General features: G+C 36.2%; 1 protein-coding gene and 1 long non-coding RNA gene across 2 annotated transcripts; both read left to right on the forward strand.

The window, feature by feature from the left end:
* Positions 1 to 279: 279 nt before the first annotated feature.
* LOC139122347 (MAM and LDL-receptor class A domain-containing protein 1-like) lies at positions 280 to 12,731 on the forward strand. Its single transcript, XM_070687743.1, has 11 exons — positions 280 to 418; positions 1,611 to 1,763; positions 2,192 to 2,448; positions 2,982 to 3,213; positions 3,552 to 3,660; positions 3,960 to 4,116; positions 5,920 to 6,064; positions 8,790 to 8,933; positions 10,656 to 10,915; positions 11,335 to 11,425; positions 12,000 to 12,731. Exons 1-11 carry the CDS (start codon positions 358 to 360, stop codon positions 12,185 to 12,187), a joined length of 1,797 nt encoding a protein of 598 aa, XP_070543844.1. The 5' UTR covers positions 280 to 357; the 3' UTR covers positions 12,188 to 12,731.
* Positions 12,732 to 17,054: 4,323 nt separating this feature from the next.
* On the forward strand, positions 17,055 to 18,912 carry LOC139122405 (uncharacterized). The gene is made up of 3 exons (XR_011549446.1): positions 17,055 to 17,172; positions 17,574 to 17,676; positions 18,658 to 18,912. It is a non-coding gene; the product is annotated as an uncharacterized lncRNA (long non-coding RNA).
* The last annotated feature ends 1,846 nt before the right edge of the window (positions 18,913 to 20,758 follow it).

Raw genomic sequence — 20,758 nt, forward strand, 5'->3', positions numbered from 1 at the left:
CAATTCGTTAATTCACCCTCAAGAATTGCATTACAGAGGAAACAGTTGACCAGAAAATACAAAGAGTCAAAGCCACTGCCAAAATATACTCGTCTATCAGATTTCTCTTCACTAACAACAGACGTTTTTGACATTTTGAACTATCACGAAGACAGACTGACGCGTGCACTCACTGATATGTCGGACAATGTGCATGTACACAGGAGCTACACATGAGTTATTGGTCAAGCTACTAGACCTTTACGTGACCTAAGGGCACTTACGTTTGGCTGATTCTCTTTTACCGTGTTGTAACGTGCTTCTTAGGTTCCCACGTCCATACTTGACAAGACACAGAGGACTTCCTCTCTGCTGACAATGGATCTTAAGACTGGCTGTTTCATTCTGTTGGCAATTATCTCCACAATACGCTGCCAAAGTAGGTAACACACCCTTTCATTATGTATTTTGATTCAGCTAAGATGACGACTCAAATGTTAACTAGATCGCCACATATAATCTAGGCTTGAAAACCCATAACAATGGCTGAAGGGGCGGATCCCCGATAAAACGTGCTCGCACAATACCTTTTTATCGAAATCGCTCTGGACAATGTTTACACTATGGATGCATTCTCTAATGTCGCTATACTTTCGAATATTTATGCGACGTTAGAAGATAGTTTGAAGCGACTTCCAACTACGCATTACAGACAATTTTAACCATACTATAATCTTTCCCTTGACAGTCACACTAACTGGTTACAAAGCGCTGCGTATTCAACGTGTTCAATGTACTGCTTCCGATTTGCAACATAATGTGAATTGAATATGCTCCCACAAGTCGAAACTTCTTTGAAACTGGTTTGATCGACATCACGGACAACATTGAGCATAGACTTATTCCAAAACTCATTAATTGTATAAAGGTGCAATTAGCTGAAATGAAAATATCTAAACTTCTTTCAAAATTGACTGCTCTCATTGTAATACCACTATACATAACAAGTGTAATTGCCTTTGGTAACGTCCTTCCAGTTCTTGTACCTAATTTGGAATATTCATTAGTTCAAATTAGCAATTACCCTAAATAAAAATGTAGAGCTTTATAAATAATGTCACCACCAAAACAAATAAAATTTTAACACCACCTACAAATAGAATGGTACGTCCCAAACATATAAATGAGAGTGCTCCTAAGAATCCTTTCACGTCTATCTGAAGGTTGCAGGATGCATGAAACTTAAGTCACAGATATTATTATTTTGTATTTGAAGTAATTTGTGTTAATATATATATATATATATATATATATATATATATATATATATATATATGTATATATATATATATATATATATATATATATATATATATATATATATATGTATATATATGTACATGCATGTCTTCGAAATTTAAAAATTTAAAGCGTGATATTATTGCATGATTTTAGTAAATTAATCAAGAAAAACGATACATGAACATGATAAAACAAATTATAAATGAAACAGAGATGTTGCTTAATTGAACGTTTATCACGGAAACAGAACGTCAAACATAAGAAGATCTAAAATTTCTCAATTTCCGTTGAGGTGATGATTCTATGCCAGATTTTTGTAATTTTTGCAGAAACTGGAGATGGCTACAGTTGTGACTTTGAGAGTGATTTTTGTGGTCTGACAAACGAGGGTGGTAATAAAGTGAACTGGGTTCGAAATAAGGGTTCAACACCAACACCGGAGACAGGTCCATCGACAGATCACACCAAATCTAACAGTCAAGGTACAATCAACGTAACGTCTATATTGTATAAGTGCAGACAGCATAATTTGTTTAATCTATTTATTTGATATTTGACAAACTGCTAGAACCTTTTAGTAAACACATGTCTTTTTGAGTGATGTGACAGTCAGACCACTCCAAATTGGCGTGCAAGGGCGAATGCTTCATTTCCCCTTAACTGTTAACACCGAATTCTGCCATTGTCAGCCGATACAATAACAATTACAAAAGCGAGCGTTTCTTTGTGACAGATAAAACCATGCAGTTTTATAGTATTGATATGGCAGTTGTAAGATTTTAGGATACTTTTCTGAATTTATGTTATTTAGTACATTATATCGTGGAGAAGATTCTGTGTCGTGCATATCAGTTTGTATTCAGTACACTTGCACATTTGAAACAAGCAGTGAAATCTCTTTAATCACTAGGTTCCTATGTCTTTGTGAATGCCGATGCCCTTGGATACCTCGAAAGAACCACGATGACCACAGAAACATTTGATGCGACCAGCAACAGCTGTTTGAAATTCTGGTACCACATGCGTGGAAGACATTGCGGATACTTATCAATTACTGTTGTAGAGGACAAAACTGGAAGATCGACACTTGTTTGGGAACGATGGTTTGATCAAGGAGATCACTGGCTTCAGGGACAGGCAAACATAATTGCCAAAGAATCCTACAGAGTAAGTAACATCACAAATGAATGAACACATAAACAAAGATGAATACACCTTTACTGCACATACATAGATACATACATACAACGATACATACATACATAGATACATACATACAACGATACATAGATACATACATAGATACATACATAGATACATAGATACACACATACATACATACAACGATACATAGATACATACATAGATACATACATAGATACACAGATACACAGATACACACATACACACATACATACATGCATGCATGCATGCATGTCATGCATACATACATACATACATACATACATACATGCATGCATGCATGCATACATACATAGATACATACATACATACATACATACATACATACATACATACATACGTGCCTTCCTTCGTTCACTTCTTCCCCTAAATTACAAATTTCTCCCCAACTGGGAAAACCACAAGGACAGACCGATATCATATACGATGCATTGATAGCAATGATACGCCAACTACATAATAATTTACAATTACCCTGACGGCACCGTTATTTCCAGGTCGAATTTGAGGTTTTTAACAAAATTGAATACGACAAATTTGAAGGTGACATCGCTTTGGATGATGTTGCTATAATCAATGGTTCGTGTAACGAAAACGGAGATTGTAATTTTGAAGATGACCTGTGTTCATGGACAAATGACATCGGAAATGATTTTGATTGGTCCAGAAAAAGGGCGGGAGATGTAACTATAGGCCCTATAAAGGACCATACTTCACTATCTGAAAATTGTAAGTAATTTCTCATCTTTAACCATCGGATCAAGTGGTAAAAAAGGAGTTAGGAAGGACTGTCCCATGTGTAACATTTACTAAAATCAAATATTTGAAGGCCTGGCCACTCTGAAATATTATTAACCAGCTCTAACATACCATACCAGGTACGTGATAAAATACGTCTAGATTTTGACTCTGTATCATTTTCGTCTGACTTGACCGAATGAGAAATGACTGAGATGGCAGGAAAACGATTGAATATAAGTGTTTGTGATTAATACCTGTCAACTTCCATATTGTTTGGTTGTTGCTCCATTACTCACCGACATTTTTGTGTTGTCCATTCCGTGCAGCCAATTTCATTTACCTTGATTTGGACGCTTCTACCGGTATTGGCAAAAGGTCACGCTTGACAAAACAGTTCGCCTCAACCGATGTCAATGGCTGGTGCATGAGATTCTGGTAAGTCGTTTGTTATTATGCAATGATGCATACAAAGGTAATAGAGAACAAACACAATTTCAAAGGCAAACTTAACAACAACGATATGCTGTGGTCCCTTCAATTTAAGTTGCTTTGTCAGCAAAATAGATTCGCAATGCGCATATATGGTGTCTGTTTGTCTTGAATTTGCAAATATCGATTGACTTTCCACCATAAACCACATGTACCTTGGCCCCTGTAGTAGATGAACAAATAGTTTGGCTCGATAAGAGTTAGACCCGTTGTCTGGTTACACTTTACAATGTCCTGTGTCATAGGTACTATACAGTGGGCTCCACAGGGACGATAACTGTGTATGTCGATTATGGCTCAACATTTCCGGGAGAACAACCATATTGGCGTTTTATAACAGGAAATCCAACGAATGATTGGCAGGAAGGACTCGTACCTGTTGTCAGTGAAGTAGATTATCAGGTAAGTATAATTTTTCTGCTGCGGTATAACGTAAGTTCAGGATATTCAGTTTGGCGGCAGTTTATGTCATAGACATGCTACCACTCAATGTCTTACCAAAGAAACTATTAGGAGAGTAGATTCGAGGTCGCTCCTACGCAGTAAGAATGTTCTTGACTCTAGAGACCAAATGAACAAAACGAGTATGACTGTCATCATGTAGTGAAATGTAAATATTTAAGTTGTACTATGACCGGTATCCACACGTTCGTACTTCAAATTGAGTCATAATTTTCTTCTTTTCGTCCTTATGATATGTTCGACAGCAATACAAACAGACAAACCAGATGTGAAATGAATGTGCTCACGTGTTTTTCAGCAGTTTCATTAATAGTAGTACGCCTTATAGAACAATAAGATATATGTTATCACTGTATGTAGCAGGTTAAATCAACTTTCGCATATTACTGTCAGTGTTAAATCACTTATTACAAAAATGTATTAATATGTAAATGAGCTGATTATTAATGTGACATTGCTCAATGCTTCATGTGACAATTAGATATCTATAAGATCAACATTTGTAGCACGTTTCATTACATTTAATGCTGTAATTTTAGAGTAATATGACTGATTACAAAGTTCATTGAATATGCAAATGAACGCTTAATTAACTTGACACTTTTCAATGTTTCATAGCACAATTAGATATTTGTCTGATCAATATCTGTAGCAGGTATCACAATATTTGGTGCCGTAATTTCAGAGTTATATACCTAATTACAAAGTTCATTAAATATGCAAATGAACCCTAAATTAACTTTACACTACTAGATGCTCTAAACCACAGTTAGATATGTGTCGGATCAGTATCTGCAGCAGATTTCATCTAATTTTGTGCATTTACTTCGGAGTTATATGAATAATTACAAAACTTCATAAAATATGCAAATGAGCAATTTATTTACTTGACATTGTCCAATGCTTCTCAGTACAATTAGATATTTGTCTGATCAATATCTGTAGCAGGTTTCACTGAATTGCGTGCCGTAATTCAAGAGTTGTAGACCTAATTACCAAGTTCATTAAATATGCAAATGAACCCTAATTAACTTTGCACTACTGAAAGCTTTACACCACAGTTAGATATTTGTCCCATCAGTATCTGCAACATATTTCATCTAATTTGGTGCATTTATTTCGGAGTTATATGACTAATTACGAAACTTCGTAAAATATGCAAATGAGCTATTTCTTAACTTGACACTGTCCAATGCTTCTCAGTACAAGTAGATATATATATGATCAATATTTGTTGCATGTATCATCAAATTTGGTGCAGGCATTTTAGAGTTATGTCACTAAATACAAAAGTTCATTAAATATGCAAATTAGCAGATAATTGACATGACACTCACAGTACCATCATAACGTGCGGAAATTGTCATCTGTGAAAAGTTTCATGAAATTTTGTGCAGTATTTCTTGACATATGTCGACATTGTCATTGCTTTCTCCATAGGGAAACCATTATATGAAAAAAATGATATTGCTAATCTTCATTAATATGTAAGCCAGACTTACCAAAATCTAATCAGTTCTTGCAAGTAGCATATGGTACCTGTCAACCAAATCTGACTTGAATCTGTTCAGCACACACGGACAGAGAGACAGACATCACTATTACATAAGCTTACGTGTGTGAACACGTGAGCTAAAAAACAAAAGTTTCTCTGACGTCTGACTCAAATCGTGAAGAGGAATAACAAAGAACAAAGCACATCCAATGACATCTCAATTCTCTCTCTCTCCCCCCTCTCTCAAGATAATTATTGAAGTAGTTACAGGAGATGACATAAATGGTGTCGTCATAATCGATGACATCAGCTTTAGAGTGGGTTGGTGCTACGTATCACCGGAGTCGGCGTTCCCTCCCATAGATAAAACAACGCCTACATTACCGCCACATGGTAAGTTACAAATAAAATGAGGACACCGTTCATTGAAAATTTCCAGTCTCCGTTCATTAAATATGCAAATGAGCAGATAATTGACATGACACTCACAGTATCTGCAGCAGATTTCATCAAAGTTGGTGCATTTACTTCGGAGTTATATGAATAATTACAAAACTTCATAAAATATGCAAATGAGCAATTTATTTACTTGAAATTGTCCAATGCTTCTCAGTACAATTAGATATTTTCTGATCAATATCTGAAGCAGTGTTCACTGAATTGCGTGCCGTAATTCAAGAGTTATAGACCTAATTACCAAGTTCATTAAATATGCAAGTGAACCCTTAATTAACTTTGCACTACTGAAAGATTAGATGAAATCTGTTGCAGATACTGATGGGACAAAATTGAACTCTTCCGTATTTCTAATCCTGCAAGTGCGCGCAGTTAGCTCATGAACAACGTCATCAGTGGTTTTGTATCCAAAAGGCGGCTGCACTCTTAGAAATTCTCACACGACTGTCACAGCTACACATGTAACATAGTGCAGCAAGGGGGCGCCAATCATTCTGTCTTTTAGCGTGTTCAGTCGCATTAACAAAGTTTTCGTATAAATTAAACAGCAAATGTCCCTTTTACGAGATAAATAACCTTCGAATAAAAATATGCAACACAAGGGTATGACACAATAGCGATCAAATGAGTATCAACCTTATTGGATAAGGGAGCAGTCGTTTTTTTTATGGGGAGGAGGGGTCGGTGTAAATCAGGGGGCTTTGACTGTTATGAAACCGGTTTTTAGGAGGGTGTCAAATTTTACTAAGATTTGTATGGAGTTATGGCAAAAACAATGATTTTTGAGTTTTACCGAAATGTTGATTCACTATACATTGTAGTCTATGAGGAAACTATGAATAATTTTGTCGAATACAAAACTGGCTAAATCTGTATATCTATAGACTGGTTATCAGTGTACTTGTGATTAGACCAGAGTGATTACAAGGCCTTTTGTGTGCAAGAAATTTAATTTTGGAATTTCACCGAAATGTTGATTCACTACATTGTAGTCTATGAGGAAACTATGAATAATTTTTTTTTCAATACAAAACTAGCTAAATCTGTGTTTTTAGAAATGTTTGACAATTCATATAATGTACGTGATAGGAATGTTATTTTTGAAAGAGAGGGGTGAAAAACAAATATGATATTGGAATTCCACCAAAGTGATTATTTGCAAAGTTCAAAAAGGTTTCTTTGAATGTTCAAAGGTCAAATAAGATATTATACGTCAATTAAGACATTATTGATACGGAGTGTGGCATCTTGGTAAGGGTGCATGAAAATTCGGGAGTGTCACTCTTTTCCTTGTAAACACTTTTGAAGGCCCAATTTTTCACCCCATGGCCGTAAGGTGCAAAAGGTTAATGAATCATATCTTATGAATTTTTTATTGGGGGGGGGGAGAGAAGTGTGTCACATTTTACAATTGATGAATTAGAGGGGGGTTCAAATTTTTAGAAATTTAATTTAGAGAGGGTAGCTTTTGCATTTCATTTGTCGCTTAAGTTCCATCGACCCCCTTCCCGGTTAAAAAGGAATGCTCTCTTATACTTCCGGTTTTGCAATCATGGCATGCCTGAATCTATAATGTAGATGTAGCAATTTCCATTTTGTACAGCGTCGGTACAGTTAAATTCTCTTCGGTAACTATACATAGCATTCTATATATACTGTTACGGTTTTCAGAGAAGTGTCTTTTTAGCTTGACTTGAGACGCAACTATGAAGACATGCCAATCATTTGCCCAGTTCGATACTTTTTCTACTTTTAAGCCTAACGTTATATTCCTATTGCAGACTCGTGATCGCCTAAAAATCAAAAGTCCCTGTGTGAATGTAAAGTGACCATACCGCAGCCGTGACTCGAACTGTTTGTAGCACACTCCAATCTGTGAATAACAGTAATGGGTTAGCACATTCCCTTGAAATCAAATCAAACCGATGGAATGATGTGAGATAGTGCATATATCTAAATAATACAGTGGGTGATAACCTTTCTGAACCGTGTGATCTACATGGTTTTTCTTGACATTCTATAGATTAACGTAGTTGCAAAAGTGAATTAGTGACTATTACACAAGCAATTCCTGATTAAACCTCACACTGTCTAAAACTAAAGTTGAATATTGCTGCAAAAACGAGGTTTAAAAGTGAAATATACCAAGTCCCCTTTTTCATTTTCAGTAATTTCAATGCGATGAAAATGACATGTCAAGTGTAAAAGTTTACAAAAGAGTTTCATTACCTAGCAAAACACTTGTGACAAATTTTCTAATCATAATATATTATTCTGCCAAGATATTTAATCACCAAACGATATCAAGGTTTTCCTGTTTGTCGATACGGTATTGTTGACACCAGACAGGTCGTGAAGTAGGCTATTCTTGTAACTATAAAAAGTTGCACTATAAAAATGAGTAAAGTTTTCTCAAAGGACCTTCAACAACGATTTTAGGCGACTTAACTCCCTAGGATTATATTGATTTGTAAATCTGGCCTCGTCATCTTCAATCTTGCTCTCTCAGAGCATGGTACAAACCTCGACCATCTTCGCTTCGCTCGACTCTGATATTGACGTTTGATGTGTTACTTCCGATGATTATTTTAAATCATCAAAATACATTCCAACTTTGTTTTTATGTTTCGTTTGATTTTATGGGGGGTCGTTGTTATTTCAGTGCCGACTGCATATGACTGTGACTTTGAATTGGGTTCTCTTTGTACCTGGACTCAACCCAAAGATGACCCGTTTGATTGGACTGCAGTACAAGCCAAAAATAACCGGGGACATGGTCCGGACACTGACTACACTAGGAGATCTGGTAAGTCTTTACCAATGCAAATGACCACAGCCATACTCTTTTTAATAAGGTAATTCGACGTCACCTTGTGCGTAACATTGCGAAACTTCTTGTGAGTTTCTGATAATGCTTTCGAATGCCACAAAATATTCTGCCGCGCATATTATACTCAAATTAGAATAAAAGCGTTAAATTGTTGAATCACCGATTTCTTGTCTGATAATTTCATGTTTGCAGTATTTCAATAAACAAGATGAAGTCGTATACATTTTAAAACACTGTTCAGGAGGATGTGATTAGGCAACAACGCTCGCTGTAGACGGGTGTACACGAGATCTGGGTACAATGGACATATGCACGACACACAGTTGAGCCTCCAGGCGAGTGCTTTACATAGCGCACTGTACCCACGTCCAGGGTATACAGCCCACATAGAGGTCATTGCTATTGCACTATAAGAGCATATGCGTTTCTTTAAAAACGGCTTCCTTCCAATGTTGACATGTAAAAAAGGGAGAATACCGATTTTAAAATTTAGTGATCGACGTGAAACAAAAATGCAATGTTCGTAACCGAGCATTGTTCATAAGAAGAATGTGTGGTATGCGTTCACAGCTGCGGAGGCGACCGTGACGACCAAAAGTGACAACGTTAACGTGCGTATCGATAAATACATTAAATGTTCTAATGTGACGCAGTTTTTAAAGCAACATTTCACAGATGTTCGAGCTTTATAAATGTTCAATAATCTCAATGTATTTGTTCCTACAATGAGCTTGAACGCCACTTTTATGTATTTAAAAAAACTGTCATTGTGTCAGCATTAACTGCTCCTTGAAAGGTCCGTTTTATTACTACCGTATTACTATTTCGGCTGACTCGCAGCGTGTTTGCAAGGTTGTATCTGATTGGTCGATTGTCACTATTCACAGCAACTTAGGGAGTTTATTTGTATTATTTCATTATAACGGTACAATTCTGCCAACCAATTGGATAACAGCTTCGAAATCGCTGAAAGTCGGCCCTACTATTTACCACAGCCGTCATGCAATTTTGTGAAGTCTAAAAACGCATTTGCGAACTGTAACACTGGCATAAAGAAACTGAATTTTTCAAAATGATGTACAATTAGGAAATTTTGAGCAAGACAACAGGTTATTCAAAACAGGAAATGGTCAGAGTTGTATGTTAAGATTCACATTCTACTTTAAGAATCTAATCCTATGAAAGACTGAAAATTTTACCCAAACTTTTTATATTGAAACGTTAAGCCATTCCCTTACGAAGCAGAGAATCTAGATCATTAATCACTTAAATCATATAAATCACCGCACACAATTTAGCACTAGATATTTGAAGCAAATTACCCAATTTTCACCGACACTTAAAATTCAAAATGGCAACCAACCTTTTGTTAACTATATGGCAGAAAAATCAAATTATCTATTTTCACAAAAGTAAGCCGATGAAAACTTCAGTTACTCCTTGAGTTTCAAAATGGCTTCTATAAGGGGTAGACAATTTGAAAGGAAAATACTGTAAAGTTTGTCAGTATAAATATCTGTCCCCGAGTAGCATTCTTACTTATTCCTGGAGCTTGATTTTCATAACCTCATTGTGTAGACAATGTTTGTCTATCATTACAAAGATACATGTTAAACTATACCCTTATCATTGAATAGAGACTGTAGCATGCAACAGGTAACTACCAATAAAGCGTGTAAATTTTTCTTATGGCTTAAGGTGATGGCTGGTACATTTACATTGAATGTGAGGACCAGACCGTGGATGATAAAGCCCAGCTCGTGAGTGACGTCATATCTGCATCGGCCCAATCATGTGTCACATTCTGGTACCACATGTACGGCACACACGTAAACAAACTAAGCGTTTATACCAAAGCAAAGGATGCGACATTAACTTCTATTTGGTTAAGAAAAGGGGGTGAAAGTGACGAATGGACATTTGGTCATGCTTCAATATCATCTGTGGACGATTTTCAGGTATACTAGAAAGCCACCCGTTGTAGTATATAATTACTAGATAAACGAATGTATTCAATTTAATATTTTTAGATAAAACGTACACCGACGACTGCTTATTTCATTCTTCCAATTATTTACATTTTAGGGCCTAACTTAACCCTTTCACCACCATGGTTTGTCCCAAATCCATTGGTTTCTATGGTAAAGTTGGACCTGTATACAGGGAACTGGGGGTGAAAGGGTTAACTGTCTTCAATCGAGAATTTCCAACTGGCATCTCAGAACACATGTCCCATTATTGTTAACTGAATGTTGCCTGGTTTTAGTTGATCACAAGAACGTCATGCACACGCAGCAAATAAAAATTATTTTAGGGCTAAACTGTGAATAATTGCTGAACGTCTTCGTATCTTTCTTGAATTTAATCTTTCTCAAAGATTGTCTTCGAAGCTGAATGTGGAAGTAGCTACCATGGAGACATTGCTTTAGACGGCATACTATACATGGATGGAGAATGCCAATTTCCAGGTAATTCATTAATTACTGAAAACGATATTTAACATACGTTTTCGTTTGTGACTTTGGAATAAGATTTAAGTTGTTCTTGATGTTGACTCCCGTACGATCAGGTAAGAAAAGAAACTGTTTTTACACATATTACGGCTTAAGCGACAGTACTGGTATCACAAGAGGGTGAGTTTAAAGCAAAGTGTGGTCATGATGCTGAAACCTAGGGCACAGTAGTTTGTTCCAATGGCCATGCTTACATTGGAAGTATTGACACTGTGGTCAGCTTTGGGAGTAATGCTGTGAGTTCACTGCCTGAGCCTTATACTCACGATGTTATCTGCTCAAATCCTATCCGCTGAAAAGGGCACAAATGATAAAAAATAGTATATTTATATCTGTCGAAGCTTCTCCGTTGGAAACGTACCCGCTTTGTTTGTTTGTATCTGCATCATTGTAACCCATTTAACTTTCATTTTGTGAATTTGACACAATAACATTTACCATGTGTCTTTCTGCCCTTGGAGCTTTGTCGGACAAAAAGCAAATTCACTGTTTTTAACAGCACTAATTTCACGTCAATGTTTCCCTTTAGAGCATCTTGACGCATACTGTGACTTTGAAGACCCTGTGAATAGACTTTGTGGCTGGAAACAGGAACAGGATGATGATTTTGACTTCCTGATCGGGACTGGTGCCACCAGAGTCCATCAGGATATTGGCCCTGAATTTGATCATACGACAAGAACGGAAAATGGTATTGCCAATTTAAAGAGCCAGTAGCTGTTATGCTTGATTTTTTCACTGTTGATATTCGACCTCATTTTCAACTGTCCAAAGCATGTTTATATACATAGTGTTTAGCTTGCCTACTCAGTCTATACAGATAAAGACTGCATCATATATGTAAGGCCAAACAAAAAAAGTTGTGCTGTTCCGATAACCCGACCTACCCTTTTTTACCTGCCGAACCTAAACGTTTTAGAGCTACGTAAACACGGAAGTATATAAAAAGAAAAAAAACCCGTAAAATCAGACGTTCGTTCCTTGGCATTTGATTTTTGCTTGAACGAGGATGTCTTTCATGTTTTTTTCCCTTTATATGTATGATACATTTTTCTGGAAATGTTGTGGCCAGTGTTTGACCGCCCAAAACCCCTGGAAAATGCATATTTAAAAGTAAAAATATTTTGGAAAAAATTTCCTGCCGACTTACCTACAATGTTATTGGAACAGCACAATTTATTTATTTTTTTGCCTAAATGTTGACAGGTTATGAAGCGAACAAACATACCACTTGACAAATAATTGCCATTTTCTTTAATTTTTGATATGATGGTTTGTCTTTGTCGCTGTGTAAACCACCATTAAGTTTTGTAATATCTTATTTCATGTTTAGACTTTAATAAATTCCTTCTTTTCAAAAGTGGTATTTTCCTAATATTCTTGACAGCTTAAAAGACCGTTTTCGTCGGGATTTCGTACAGTGCTCTCTTATTTCGATACTCAAAGATTCGGCTGTGTATGGATCTCCGTAACCTTAAACCCCAGGGTTGGCGTGTGCAAAGACCAATGCACGACTTGACCTTACAGTCCTCTATATATTATATCTCTTTTTATTCCAAGGTCACTTTATTTACGTCGACACGACCGAGCACAAAGCGGGCGAATCAGCATCAATTGTCACCAACAAACATGACTGGAGAACAGCTTCTGTATTTAAATGTTGGAACTTCCGTTTTCACCATTGGCATACGACAGGGGTGATGGTTGCATATGAGCAGGTATCTAGTGCAAGATAGGCACTTTGAGTTCCCGAAACTGTCCATAAAATTATCACCTCCATCAAAACAGTTGGCTAATCAATTAATAAAGAGAAATCAATTTTTGAATAATTCTAAGTTTTCAATTTATTCCCTCTTCTCTTATATATCAGTGTAATTTAAGTATAATGTATGCAGATATCAGTATAATTTGTATAAACTTGTAGCATTCGTTTTCATAACATTGGAGCTCTTTTACAGTTTGACTTTAAAGGAACAACTTACAGAAAAGTTTATGGGGTAGCGAACTATCAACGTGGCGACAACTGGGGGAGAGGACCTCTTCAGATGGAGTTATTTGAATATCCTAATTCAGGTATGCAATGGGTCCTCAAAGTGTATATAAGTCCAGGTGACAAAGGAGATATGGCATATGACGATTTCTTTGTTTCGGAAGGCAGGTGCTATGTCAGAGGTAAGTTAAATATCACATCAACTTGAATTTATTTTGACCTAGCATTGATAGTAAATATACTGCAATAATTCATAGCGTTTTATAGAGGTAAAATAAGTGACTTTTCAGAAGCGTTGTACCACCGTCCCGGAGGGACGGTGGTTGTACTGAGAACTGTTCATGAGAACGCACAAAGACAAAGTGTTCTTTTTACAGATTCCTGGCGACGGATTCTTTCTCCTCACTATCAGGAATACATACATTTTTTTCTCCCTTAGTTAAAGAGTTCAATCTTTTGTTTGTCCTTTGTTCATTTTCTGGTTGCTGTTTTTAAAATTTGTACACGTTAAGTAAATGCCAGTGACCTTGATTTTTTTATTTTGGATTGCATGTTCCCTTCTTGCAATTTTTTTCCCAGCAGTTTCCAACTCAAAACCTGTGATAAAATCTATGATTTCTAACGGCCCTGACTACTACGTGCATATACTGCTTTACACAATATGCCATGTCTTTTATGTGTTTATGTCAACGGTGTTGGAGGTGCACTCAATCATTTACGACTCAGTCTTTTGGCTTGCATGTTCCCTTCTTGCAGATTTTTCCCCAGCAGTTTCCAACTTCAAAACCTGTGATAAAATCTATGATTTCTAACGGCCCTGACTACTACGTGCATATACTGCTTTACACAATATGCCATGTCTTTTATGTATTTATGTCAACGGTGTTGGAGGTGCACTCAATCATTTACGACTCAGTCTTTTGGCTTGCATGTTCCCTTCTTGCAGATTTTTCCCCAGCAGTTTCCAACTTCAAAACCTGTGATAAAATCTATGATTTCTAACGGCCCTGACTACTACGTGCATATACTGCTTTACACAATACGCCATGTCTTTTATGTATTTATGTCAACGGTGTTGCAGGTGCACTCAATCATTTACGACTCAGTCTGTGAAGACGGTTTCTCTCAAGATGTTTACATTATATTATGCAATGTACTTTTACGGTACAACACAAATAGGTGTGGCACAAATCTCAATAACAAAATGCTTCAAATAATTCTTTGAGTATAACCAATAGCAAAGTTGCCAGCGGAATATAAATTCCAAAACATCATTGCAAGGAGAGTTTGTGTATGCTCGGGAAATGTGATGAACATTTGATGCAGAAGGTTAACTTAAATTATTCCAATGCTACTTCAAGTTATAAATCCAACATTGCATGTGACGCATAAGGTAGTATGTAAGTTATTGAATGACATTAACTTTCGCTCAAACTTTCCTAAATGAAACTTTCGGCCACGTTCTTACCAAATCAAGAATAAAATCAGGGTAACCGCGGGAATGTTGGTTCAAGAGAAACAAATAACCTGACATTTACCGATATTTGAAATGGCCGCCATCATTCCTGTGTTAGCCCGATGGAAGAAGTAAAACCTTCGAGTTTCGAAAAACTGAGTCATTGAAAATATTTCTTATACAGAACTTGAAAATGTGCCCCCAACAACAGGTAGCCCAGAATTGTAAAAGTTAGAGGGTCCGAATATCTGTTCCCGGTGTGTATTCTGCCTTAATCTGTACAATAACATGCTTCTCCGGTTACTAACACCATAGTTACTTCCTTAAAAACACAGGGAATGAAACGTTCGAGGAGGGGTATGGAACATGGCTAAACGTGGACGATGAAAACGTGGACAATTTTGATTGGTTGTTAGCGACGGGTGACAGTGTCTATGGGGTTTCTGGACCTGGTGTGGATCATACTCTAGGTACAAAGGAAGGTAAGCGTAATATTTGTATCTGATGAAGTATTATTTTGGCGATGTTTTCGTTCATGTTCATTTCCTTATGTATCAAATTGAGATATTTAAGAAATAAACAACACCGAATGACGGTATACCACGACATTGTAACCAGTTCACGACATATATGCACGAGCGGGAGCGAATGTATATGTGGAGTGAAGTGTCCAAAACCAAGTAATATACACCGTTGCTAGGATGGTTTATTGCTATTGTATATATCATAATAGCAAATTGAAATTCTGGCTTGAATTTCGAACAAGAAATTTTCTCCAGCTGTGACTAAACTATACAAAACCGAGTAATATACCCGCTGGTTGGATAATTTATTGCTATTACATCATAATAGCATATTGAAATTCTGGCTTGAATTTCAAACAAGAAATTTTCTCCAGCTGTGAGTAAACTCTACAAAACCGACTAAATACCCGCTGGTTGGATAATTTATTGCTATTATATCATAATATCATATTGAAATTCTGGCTTGAATTCAAACAAGAAATTTGAGAGCTCGCGCGTGTTACAACCGTGCTATATATCGCGAATGTAGCATGATAATAATCACGCCTTGCCAATCAGATCTCACCCTCTGCATCATCAGTGTGCTGACATGATATAATATCATGGTCATGTTTTTATTATTTATAGCTAAAAACAGAGTGTTTCAGACTCTTGTAGATTCTGTACAATTGTGAAGAGTTGATTTCGACATCACTTTTCAGGGTGTAATTATACATGACAAGCAACAATTTAAAGACTATACATATTTCTTACAATGGCTCCGAGTCGAATTTTACAGATTTAGCTGTCTAATTAAAAAGCAGATAAATTGAAGGCGGGTATCACTTTTTGTAAATTCTAACAACTTGTTTTCAGGAAAATATCTGCTATTTGATGTATCTGGTGGCATGAACGGAGACAATGCTCTCTTGCATACCGAGAGCCTGATGTACAGTTCCCCTCGCTGCTTCGGATTTTGGTATCACATGAGCGGGGAGAGTATTGGTGAACTTCGTGTGAGCATCAGAAACACAGAAAGCAATACCGACATGTTGCTATGGAGACTACAAGGACCACAGACAGTCGGTGATACTTGGAAAGAGGCGCGTGTTCCACTCCCTGAACATCCTCCCAGAGATATGGCTGAAGTAAGATGACGTTTATCTATCACAAAACCATGTTACTTGGTGCTTTAAACGCTTGGGGATATGAAAAGTACTTGGAATCGGCGAACAAAAAACAAAAGTGAAAACTTTTCAAAAGTTACATCTACCGGCCCTTTAATCCACCCTATATTTTTACAGTATATGTCATAGAGCTGCGAAAGGAGTTGAAAATTGTATAGAAGGTGTTGGATAGATATGACTCAGGAAACCGCTCAATAAATATTGTGTATTGTAGTTGATTGCAAAAACTGTTGTAACCGAAGAATTTAAATAGATGCTCATTAAATTTCAATTTGTGTTTATGTTACTATTGTCATTGAACCGTAACTTTAATTACAAAATTTAGCCGCATAAGTCAATAGTTAGGTTTTCATGAAGAAATAGTATTGCCCGTCACTTTGAAACCTAATTATACGTTTATTGCAACGAGTCAATTTTTCATCCACTTTATCCTCGTTAAAAGCTTGTCTTTGAAGGTGTACTAGGCGAAGGTGTTCAAGGAGACATCGCAATCGATGACACAGCGATGTATTCAACACCGTGTGATAAGATAGTGCCATCGGATGCTGAGCCAAGCAAACCGTCAGGTACTGTCTGCGTCAATATAATGATTACAGCCCACTTCTCACGTATAAAGCAATATTTAATCGCCGTCTTTTTATTTGCTTATTATTTTGAATAAAATCTCTTTATAACGGCGTTTAAGTTTGGAAAAAAGCACATCATATGAAACGTGGTCTGTGGAAACCGTTGCGGCAATGGACGAAGTGGTAAAATACCGTAAACTTTCTAACAATTCGGCTGAGTATTGCATATTTAGGTTATGCAGTTGGCCATGTGGGACACCGGCCGAGAACCTACGGTCATATAGTATTTGAAAAAGGCAAGTCAAATTGCATTGGTCAGCTTTTTGTCTAGCTCAATTTTGGTAGATTTAAATGTTCTTGAACACAAATATTTCGAGTGTGTATTCTGATCTGCATTGCAGGCAACACAGGTGAGATCGTCGGAGCGGTCATCTCATGTCTCGTGGCCGTTGCTATAGTTGTTGTGGTCGTTATAGTTGTTGTACGCAGAGACGAGCTAAATGTGTAAGTACAACAACTATTTAGTGTATTAAGGATAAGGTTCTCTTGTTTCAAAGGTGCTATTCGTTAACGTAGTGTGCGCATCAAAATTGATTGATTTAAACTTTTGATCAAACTTTCCTTGACGAAAGACTCGACCATGCTCTTTGAAATCAAGAATGAAAATCACAGGTCACCATATAAATTCACCGACTTGAATTCTAAATGGCCACCATTCCTGTGCTGACTCTATGATGAAAAATCGATTTCCACAAAAATATGACGGTACAAGTTTTACTCACTTCAAGAACTGAAAAATATGCCCAAACAAGATGTTAATCAAAAGAGAAATTGTAACAGTTTGAGAGTCCGAATATCTGTCCCCGATGTGCATCTATCCAAAGTTTGATTGGATCGAACAATTTTTCAGCAAAGAATTTTTATCTATACTTTTTTCATAGTTTAATATCTTTCACTTCAATGACAGAATTGTCAATAAATATGACTTTCATATAACAGACATTAGGTAATTGAATTTAGACCACTAAATCGATTTCGAAGCATGTACTGGTTTACACATTATAAATTAATTTGTAACTTGAATAAGTCACGCGATTTTATTTGCATCGTGTGTATTAACGTGTTTATTAATTCAGTGACTTACCTAATAACGTCTGTCAGATATTTATCAACTATAACAATTCTGTTCGTTTGCTTATTTAAACATTTGTTTATTTATGTATTTATCTATTTTGTTTGTTTTTGATTTATTTCATCTCTGTTTATTCATTCATTCATTTATGTGTTTATTAATTTATTTTAATTTTTATTTATTTTTTCATTTCTATATTTATTTATCTGTTTATTCGTTTATTTATTCATCTATTTATCCATTTATTTGTTTGTTTGTTTAAGTCAGTACATAAACTGTTAATGAGTGAATGGGTTAATGAGTGGCTAACTTAATAAGTAGGTCAGTAATTTAATGAGATTTGATGTTTTCAGGTCTGAAAAATTAGCTTCATTTCACGATATGGTCGTAGTTTGGAGAAAAACAGACGACACAGACAAGATGAAGTTAGAAGAACAGTTGCCCCAATAATCTTCTGTGACGGTTGTTTATGATTTGAATTTCTCTAAGTGTTTGGGCTTACTTTTTTAGTTGATTACCGTCTCCATGTTGTACAAGTAATTTGTTAGATACAAAAAAGTGAAAATGGTATTGGTAATCGTTGACTCTAGAATGTCGCTTTACTAATAGATGCCATATGAAATAACATTTTCATAGGGTACTACAACTGCAAAATATCGTAACATGATATGCCAAATTTGATGACCCTGATGATGTCACTTTGAATATCTATATATTATTTTGTCAGCGTAAATTTCACGTTTTATACACGTACGTTTAAAACATACATATGCTTTCTTGTGTGTGCTAAGCATTAACAGAGCATATGTTGCTTCGGAGTTTAGTAATATACAGAGCAGATATTACACGACTAGATTATGTATTCTTGCGTCTACATGATTGTGCTTTTCCCAATTTGTCTACTTTTCTGTCTATCTGTTTGCCCCAGTACACGTCTGAGAAAGTAAGTGACGGCTTGTTCTTTTAAATATAAATTTAAATGCAGGAGTGAGTAATATTGTTTTGTGCTTTAGCGATATTTCTTTAGGGTCCAGTACAAGCATTTGACCCTTCAAAACAATGAATTTTCTGCAGAAAGCTGAGCTCGTAACCCCATTAAAGTATTATTTCCTTGAAGCCTAGATATTGGTTAATGTTATTATTTGAATTTGTAAACATATATATAGGATGGAAAATTTAAATAACCTCCGAAAATCGTTTTTCCTTCATCAGCACAATCGATGCAGTGTTTCCGCTAGAAATGTGCTTCATCAAAAATTGCTGCAACAATCTTGCATAGTACGTTAGCAAATTTTGTGTTGAGGTTCTAATCACTTTAGTTCTATGACGCGACAATCTTTTCCGACTTCTGACTGGTGAATTGTCTAACATCTGTTAGAGTCCATAACAAAAAACTAGGGTAGATAAATTTAGATCTGAGATACAGTTTCAAGTACATTGTGTTATCAATCGTTGATGGTAATTTTGACTAGAAACATAGGAACTTTCAAATTGGGGAAGGTAAAAACTGACTTTTGGAGGTTATTCAAATTTACTGTCACATGATCGTTAAGTTAACGATGATTACGACATAAAATCACACTATTCACAAAATGAGTATTTGCTCCATCATAAGATTATATTTTAATGGGATTGAGAGCCCACGTTTTTGCAAAGAGTGCATTGTCTGAATTAAAAAAAACCTTGTCCTTCAAGCTTACTGTCAAGAACAATTTCTTGCTTTATTCCCCGACGCATGTTGAGATACAGAGTATTGAGCTTGAAGACTTAGCCAGTAAGTCTTTAGACTACATAGATATAGTTGACAAGCATATAGTGGTAATCAAAATGTAAACAAAACACTGCATTTTACACGCATAGATAATGTGTTGACAGGCAAAATGGATGGTGTTTCAACATGCTTTAGCGAGTAGAACAATAACTTGGAATTTACGTCCAAACTAAAATGGTGAAAACATTATCAATTTAGGGTTACAGTTACTGGCCTTTCGATGTTTGTACGAGCAGTTTTATACAAAGATGGCTATTGTGATGATAGTTGATTCACATAGTAAGTACCTCAGAGCCAAATTACGACATTATTCATTTTAAAGTCCAGATTATAGTCCTGTTTTGAATTTTCAAGTGTGGCGTGATCACACTTTGTTTTGCGTTCAGTCTATTGAACTTTGAACATTCTACACAATTCTACTCCACTGTGGGACGATGAGTATTGTTAAGCTTCAGACGCCTGTCATTTTCCCTGTGAGCTTTATAAGCAAAAATCAACCAATTCCCTCTCAAAAGATCGCGAAAGATGATTTTAGTAGTTTGGCTCAATGTAACTTTTCCTGTGAGATCAACCTTCCTATACCTTCCAACCTATACATACCTACCCACCTAACTACCTACCTACATACCTACCTGCCTGTCTGTCCGCCTGCACGCACGCACACACACACACATACATACATA

This window comes from Ptychodera flava, chromosome 22 (assembly GCF_041260155.1).
Source record: "Ptychodera flava strain L36383 chromosome 22, AS_Pfla_20210202, whole genome shotgun sequence".
Classification (NCBI taxonomy): Eukaryota; Metazoa; Hemichordata; class Enteropneusta; family Ptychoderidae; genus Ptychodera; species Ptychodera flava.